The sequence below is a fragment of the Triticum dicoccoides genome, chromosome 1B, assembly GCF_002162155.2.
Source record: "Triticum dicoccoides isolate Atlit2015 ecotype Zavitan chromosome 1B, WEW_v2.0, whole genome shotgun sequence".
NCBI classification, from domain to species: Eukaryota; Viridiplantae; Streptophyta; class Magnoliopsida; order Poales; family Poaceae; genus Triticum; species Triticum dicoccoides.
Window position 1 is genome coordinate 554,980,558 of NC_041381.1, and position 7,855 is coordinate 554,988,412.

The 7,855-nt window shown below is 50.4% G+C and overlaps 1 protein-coding gene and 1 long non-coding RNA gene across 2 annotated transcripts; both read right to left on the reverse strand.

The window, feature by feature from the left end:
* Positions 1 to 847: 847 nt before the first annotated feature.
* Positions 848 to 2,649, reverse strand: LOC119348704 (UDP-glucose:2-hydroxyflavanone C-glucosyltransferase-like). The gene has a single exon (XM_037616675.1). The coding sequence runs from the start codon at positions 2,556 to 2,558 to the stop codon at positions 1,131 to 1,133; it is 1,428 nt and encodes a 475-aa protein (XP_037472572.1). The 5' UTR covers positions 2,559 to 2,649; the 3' UTR covers positions 848 to 1,130.
* Positions 2,650 to 4,150: 1,501 nt separating this feature from the next.
* LOC119308340 lies at positions 4,151 to 7,596 on the reverse strand. The gene is made up of 5 exons (XR_005150059.1): positions 7,179 to 7,596; positions 6,981 to 7,086; positions 5,715 to 5,837; positions 4,752 to 4,960; positions 4,151 to 4,574 (listed from the first exon to the last, which is right to left on the reverse strand). It is a non-coding gene; the product is annotated as an uncharacterized LOC119308340 (long non-coding RNA).
* Positions 7,597 to 7,855: the final 259 nt, after the last annotated feature.

Consider the following 7,855-nt stretch of genomic DNA (forward strand, 5'->3'; position numbering starts at 1 on the left):
AGCAGATAACATCGGGATCATCCAGGCTAACGGTACGGTGGGGTACTCCGGCCTGATGCATGGCACGAGGCCATAGCCGGGGAGGGATTAGAGATCGTCGGAGTCGACCACGCCGACCTTGTCCCATGTCGTCATGTCGTCCATCCTCAGCGTTCACGTGGTTATGTTGAAGGTTGCGGGAGCGCAAGCAGATGGTGGTGGCGGAGCAGCTGCCGTAGCAGCCGGGGAAGCCCTACACAAAAGTCACCGCTCCACCGTCGTCCATGGCGCTTACACCGCGGTTGCACTTGCACGAGCCACCACGCTGGTCGTAGCATAGCCCCATCCGGGCTCCACGGTAAGAGGCCACGGTAAGAGGCATGTACCACAGCTAGGGCGTTTCCTCCCACACATCGGAGAAGATGATGCCATGGCAGTGAGCCTCGACTCCTCGTCGAAGTCGCCGGGCTTGCTCCTGGATCAGTGGGAGAAGCAGTGACACGCAAGTACATACTTAGCCGGCTGCTGCGCTAAGATCTCGTTCGCCATGATCTCATTGGACAAGACGAGGCTTCGTGGCGTCGGAGCCATTGGCAGCCGCCGGAGGTGTTCGGCTCCCCAGTCGCTGCTCTCCAGTTCAATATGTGTTTGTTTCTGATAATTAAAGGGGAGAAAGGAGAGCTGTTGGATTGCAACGGACGGTGGATTGTTGCTGCTACAGTACACCTGCATGCTTGATGGACGGACATGATATGCGATGCGCGTGCAAGCAGTTAGACAAAATCCACATAAAGAAACATGAGCGTCCCGTAAGTCAGTAACGGGCAGACCCAAAGAAACCGCGCCCGGCAAAATAAAACCAAACCCGAGACAAAGGAAACCAACTAGAAAGCCACATATCTTAACGCGAATAGACAGCCATAAATTTGAACGACAGCCAATTGAAAACTACTTCACTGAAAAATAGCAAAACCGAAAAAGAAACAAGGATACGTAGTGCACTTATTTTCCTCCTGGTTCTCCTTTTTATTCTCGATCGATCCACGATGGTAGCATGCATCGTGATCGATCCACTCGAAACGTACGACGATTCAAAGTGCGACAGGGCAGGAGGTTCAGTAACCAACAGTCCCCGGCCGGTAACAGAGCAGTCAGCTGAGCGTGGCAAGGAACTCCTGCATGCTCCGGTGGCTGGAGCCGCCCTCGGCGACGGCCTTGGTCGCCTCCAGGCTGATTTCCTTGGCCCTCGCCGAGATCGCCTCATCGCCCATCACCTCCTTCACCTTCTCCGCTATCTCCGCGCCGCGGACCAGCGAGCCCTCCCCGCCGTCCCAGCTCCAGTGCTCCACCCACAGCCCGAAGCCGCCGCTCTTTATCACCTTCGCAATCAGGCGCTGGTCGCCCAGCGTCGGCCATGCCAGCATCGGCACGCCGTACGCGGCCGACTCCGTCACCGAGTTCCACCCGCAGTGGCTCAGGTACAGCCCCACGGCCGGGTGCTGCAGGACCGCCTCCTGGTCCACCCACTCCTTGGTCACCAGGCCGCGCCCCTGCACGCGCTCCAGGAACCCGTCGCCCAGCACGTCCTTGAGCTCCGAGGTGTCGTCGCGGTCCACCACCGTCGTCTTCACCACCCACAGGAACCGGCAGCCGCTCGCCTCCAGCCCGGCACCGATCTCGCGGATCTGGTCCAGCGCCGCCGCGTTGCGGTTGCCGAAGGCCACGTACACCACCGACCGCGCCGGCTGCTCTCCGAGCCAGGCAATGGGTGAAGACGCGCCGCCATGTGCCGCCTCCTTGTCTGTGGCCGTCGACTTGAGCGGGCCGACTGCGTAGACCGGAGGGAACCCGGGAACGACCTTGCCGTCCCGCAGGGCGGCGAGTGCCTCTGGCTCCAGGGCGTCGAACGTGTTGACGAGAATGCCGTCTATTTCGGCGATCTCGCGGCCGTTGGCGATGAACTGCTTGGTGAAGAGGCTGTCGGGGTTGCGCAGCACGTTCGGGGGGTAGTCGACCGGGATGCGCCCAATGCCGGGGATGTCGACGTCGCCCGCGAGGTGGTCTGCGTTGGCGCCGTCGAGGTAGGTGGGGAAGTAGGCGATGAAGGACAGCATGGTCGCGCAGGAGATGAAGAGGATGTGGCACGGGAGCTGCAGCTCCTTCTTGGCTATGGGGATGACCTGGGAAGCCAGAGTGACGTCGGTGACGACGGCCGAGGCGCGTGGCGTGGCGCCGGCGATGAGCGGGCCGAGGAGGTGGGCGGAGCGGCGCAGGGACTCCCACCGCAGGACGAAGGGGTCCGTGCCGGCGAGGGTGGCGTCATCCAGCGGCAGGAGGTTGAAGTCGATGCGCCGGATGGCGGGGAAGGCGGCGAAGAGGGCGGCGAAATGCTCGGCCTCGGCCTGCGAGACCGTCGGCAGCGCGGTCACGACGGAGATGTGGACGTTGCCTTGGCTCGCGAGGGCGGCGATGAAGCGGGAGAAGGGGAGCAGGTGGCCCATGCCGGCGCTCGGGATGAAGACGAGATGCGGTGCGCCTCTGCCCTGGTCGCCGGAGCTAGGCTTCGCCGCGAGAGCCATTGAGGAGGTAGCTTGGTCTGTGAGTGCGAGAGTGACGAGTTCTCGTTCTAAAAAAAGAGTGACGAGTTAGCCTGGTTTGTGAGTGCGAGAGGCCAAGGCAATTATCGGTTCGTTTTAATGGCAGATCCAAGGCAGCTCTGCTGCCGTGCCGCGTGTCCTTGTTGTCGGGTAGCAAGTCTCTGTCCTGTGATGTCCTACAGTTGTTTGTGTAATAACACTTGGTAGGTGAGCCATGTGGCTATTTATGCTCCTGCGTGGCCTTTATCAACCCTTGGCCCTCACATCAAATTTGACTCATAGGGCGCCTCGACCTAAACTTCAGTACCAAAGTATCAAGGCATGTGCCTGGGGAGGGGACTTGGTGAAATGGCGCAACCACATTTTTGCACGTTGTGTGAACTTGGTGTCGCCTATCGGCAAGGTAGAGTTCTACTCCCTCCGTCTCATAATATAAGAATATTTTTGACACTACATTATAAGACGGAGGAAGTATCATTTTCCATTGGAAGCAAATGATACTACGGGGATGGACGAGACACGAGAGTTAGCGGCGGGACGAATCGTCTAAATAAGTGCCTAGTGAAACCGGGGTGATGTATGCACCTAGGGCATCATATAACGAATAGACAATTTGAACCATGATGCACGTTGTTATTGGGTTTGCGCAAACCCAACGTGCTTGTCCAGGCGGAGTAAGCTTGTTCTGCTGCATGCCTAGTCTTGAAACCTCTATAATTGCCGTTGCTATACGATGCCATTGTGCATTGGCTTCTTCCCATGAACTATAAATCCCTGGAGCCTCACCGATGAACACGGCATACCACTTGCCCTAGCAATTCACAAGAGCAAGAGTTGAAGCAACAAATCAATGGAGCACACAAGTAGCAAGCAAAGTAGCACACAAACAACAATGGAGCAGAAGAGAAGTAAAGCATGCTGAGCATACGGCATAGCAAGTTCAACCTAGCACTACCTTGGTGTTAACCTACCACCACATCCAAAAGAAGGTGTCGTCCTACCACCGCAAGTTCACCATGAGCGTGAGGGGTTAGTATATACCAGCTCATCAAAATATACAGACCATCAAATAGTTTTTGAGCCCTGGCTACACAAAATGTACGTCGTCATCGTCGTCGTCGTCGCCACCGCCATCGCCTCGGGGATCATGCACGCTCATAGGCAGCACTACTCTAGTAGTAGTGCTTGCCCAGCCAGCTCCTGAGCCACAACACCATGTGAGCGTCGGCCATGGCAACAAACCCAACACCCTGGGCCTTGTTGTCAAGCAGGTCACTACTAGAAAAAAGGCTACTAGTAGCGCGGGTAAAATGGCTACTAGCAGTGCGGGTACACGCGCTACTAGTATCGCGCTACAGCTAATAGTTAGTAGTAGCGTGGGTTAAACCCACCCACACTACTGCTATTTCGTACCCGCGCTACTACTAATGAAATAGTAGTAGCATGACGCTACTAGTATCCTAAATACTAGTAGCGAGTGGTTTGTTCCCACGCTACTACCAACTTATTAGAAATTTAAAAAAAGATCAATCAACTCCATTCTATCACACAATTGACGTATCTACTATCACAGTAACTCATTGTAATGGCAACGCGTGTATAATTCATATCTTTTACATAAGTAAGATTGTAAACACAATATTGTGTGTGTCAGCTACCTTGTCAGCTACCTACAGCTACCTACGTAAGTGATTCTTGCCATGCAAATTCAAAACATCACCACTACTTCTAAACGTCGGAGACTGAGATACGTTGTTATGGTCCGACCCAAAATTGGCTCACTCGTCGATGTGTGGCGCCTTCCCGGCCTGATCTCGCGGCCTGCAGCTGCGACGAAACACAGCGAGCAGCCCCGACGAGCCACACTTGATCGATGGCAGCCGCCGCCTTGAGTTGTGACGCCGTCATGTCCCTCGCCCTAGCCCTCAGCTCAAGCAGGCCCCGGTCAATGTCGGCCTCCGCCCTTGAGTTGTGACACTTCTGTTTATCATACTTATCCTGAAAAAGAACCCAGCTAGCTCATCTTAGTTACTAGTGTCAGAATGTACTGCAAAGCAGAATAAGAAGATAACATGTTGGCTAAATCAAGACATTCTTAAGAACCCTCATTGCCTAGTTAGATAGATATCACAATGCAATAGTGGTGTGAAAATCCAGTTAGCAACATGAGTGTACCTTCAGTGACCGACCTTCTTCTTTAACTTACTATGTTTCTGAACCACATTCTCGTAGGTGTCCTGTAATTCAACAATGCAAAGGTCATATATTTACCTGCAGCTAACAAATGATTGACTATAATGTAGTGCAAATATTGCCTGGCCACTAAGTATTGCCCCGCCATTCTCCTTGACAGCATCTGCAGCTTTCCTAAATCTCTCATATCCCTGAAAATTACACCAACAGCACAATCAGTTAACCATCTGAACAGCCACAAGAAAGGACAGTATGTATTATGATGGTTCTAAGAAAAGAACGGTCAACTAAACTTCAACTGTAAGATTTCTTAGTCTTTGTTTCTATGTATGAAACAAAATGCAAAGCACCTAGTAGGAACTACCCTTAAAGTATAACCATGATAAACAGAATCATGCCCATGTGGAAACCAAATAAATTGGATTACTAATGGTCATTTCGAAGAAAAGGTGAGACACTTTATCGTGTATGCTAATTATTGTGATTAAACTAAGCTGATGTAAACCAGGATTGAAACAATACACTGGATATGTTCCTTAATGTGTTGCCTCAAAACAAGACACTACCTGGTTACTCAGCACAACATGTTAATATATTATATATATAAAGCCTTTAGCAGTATCTCATGAGCAAAACAACAGTACAAAAGATATAAGGTACGAACTGGCCCAGAGCCTCTGGAAACAACAGAAATTTAGGGTATCTGATAACAAACTAGCTAGATTAGTTTGAGACTAACACATGTTTACAAGGATAAAACAGTTTAGGTTATCTGATAACAAACTAGCTAAATTACTTTGAGACTAACACATGTTTACAAGGATAAAACACTGCCTAAAAGTGTGCAAACACTCGGATTTGATTGCAATGAAATTACTTCAACAAACATCACTTGGGCCAAATTGATGTCACTGATATGCAAATACTCCTGGCAACCAATATTACCTTCGCTAGAGTGTTCTCAAAGCTTGCCTCTTCTTCTTTAATAATAGCTTTAATCTTCTTTTCATTGTCCTTCAGCTCAGGAAACACACATCACCCATCACTCGGACAAAAACATCTACAAGGCTGTACAAGAAAGATACAAAATAATGGCATATCAAATACAAGCTTCAAGAACATAGTTTAAATTAGCTAGAATCCTGTGTGACATAGTTTATTTTCTTGTTGTCATATGACATCTCTACAGTCATCCTCATAAGCCTTACATTGCATGTTTAGCATCCCGAGTAAACAAAAGGCTATGCAAAGTATACCACTAACGAAGAAGTACAGAATACAACAGATGCAGGTTACAGTTCTAACGAGCTAAAAAATCCTTTCTTTGCCATCAATTTTTGATGACCAAAGTGAACAGCACGTCTAAGTATACGCCTTAGAACATACTCTCTTCCCTCATTTCCTACAGCAAAACTCCTATTAGAACAAAGAAACATCATTGTATAACACAAAACAAAGCCCTGAAACATTGTAAAAATACTGCTAAACAACATTCCTCAGTAGGGACCCATCTGAAATCTAAAAAAAATGGTTCGCAATGAACTAAATCCACACAAATTTAGCATCTATGACTTCATATTTACATGAAGGGCATTGATGCATTTCTTCCTAAAACAGGAAATGCATCTCAGGTCCGCAAACTAGTGATTTTGACACATGGATGCCTAAACTAAAAAACCAGTCAAGTTCAAAACAACTAGCCTCCATAGAGTGACTAGTCATTTTGGCTGAAGATGGGCGGCATAGTGATCTATCTTTTTTCATTCAAATTCTTCAAAATTGGAAATGTCAAACAATTGGTGACTTTATTATGCCCATAAAATTCATTTTATTCCAGTGGCCTAACTATATATAGTTAAAAATGATCAAAATGGTGATCAACTAATGCTAAATTCTGTGAGAAAACTAACACTAACCAGTACAGTTTGCTTAGTCTGGGATGAACTGTTAGAATTTCTGAAGGCGCCTAATTAATTTATCTTAATCCCAGTGAATTAGTGTTAGAGGAAGGACACCACAAATAGGTGGAATCCCAGTGAACCTAATGATTCATTCAACTCAACTCTGCTTTGAACAAGTTGGCCTCATTTAAATAAGAAGAATTGGAGAATCGGACTTTCAGATCGACAGTGACGGATATAGTATCAAATTTATCCTTTCTTTGCAAGAGAGGAAGAGAAACTAGATTATGGATCGGAAGAAGGTGGGTACCGGTGGAGCTTGTAGGCGCTTGGGGTAGTCCTCTCCTGCCTCACCTCACCTCGCCGGCTGCCTCATGCAACAAGTCAGCAACGCTGCTGTGTGTGTGCGCCTGCGTCTGTGCACTTCAAGGAAACCAAAGCAGGCTACGCATGAGGGAGGGAAGGGAAGGAAAAAGTAAAGGAAAAGGGAAGCATATCGAGAGAGTACCTTGGCAGCCATGGCGTCGTCGGCCGAGAGGAGCGGAAGCAGATTGACGGACGGAGGTCCTGTTCAGGCGCGCGAGCTCACGATTGGAGAGATGCAGCCGACGCCACGGAGGTGGAGCTCCAGGTCCTAGCCCTCGACCATGGATGTGGAGCTCCAGGTCGAAGCCCTCGGCCATGGACATGGCGGATCTAGGACTGGGAGCCACCGCCTGACCTATTCTCTTCTCGTTGTCTTCTGGTGAGGGGAGGGGCGAGGGTGGCGGTAGTGGTGGCAGCTGTCGCGAGGAGGCTTGGCCAGCCGGTTGCAGCGCACGGGGCTGCACACACTCTGGATTGGGAGAGGAGAGGAGGTGGAAGGAGGCCGGCGGTGGAGGGGATAAACGTGGAAGGAGGCCGGGGCTTGGGTGGATTTTTTTTGAGATAAATGTGGGCGGGTGGACGGTGGAGTGGGACGGTTGGTGGGGGTGGGAGTATACTAGTAAGAGCATCTCCAACAGTCGCGCTAAACTAGCGCCGCGCCGCAAATTAGTCCGTTTTAGCGCGCGCGTAACGCGATGGGTTGCTCCAACGGGCGCGCAAAAACGGCGCGCGCGCTATAACGAGTTGGGCGCGCTCTCGTAAACACTATCCCGCGCGGTGTATTTCGGGCGCCCGCTACAGCGCACGACACACTCGAGC

Coding starts and splice junctions, on each gene's coding strand:
- LOC119348704 (XM_037616675.1), bottom strand. CDS start 2,558: ATGGCTCTCGCGGCGAAGCCTAGCTCCGGCGACCAGGGCAGAGGCGCA.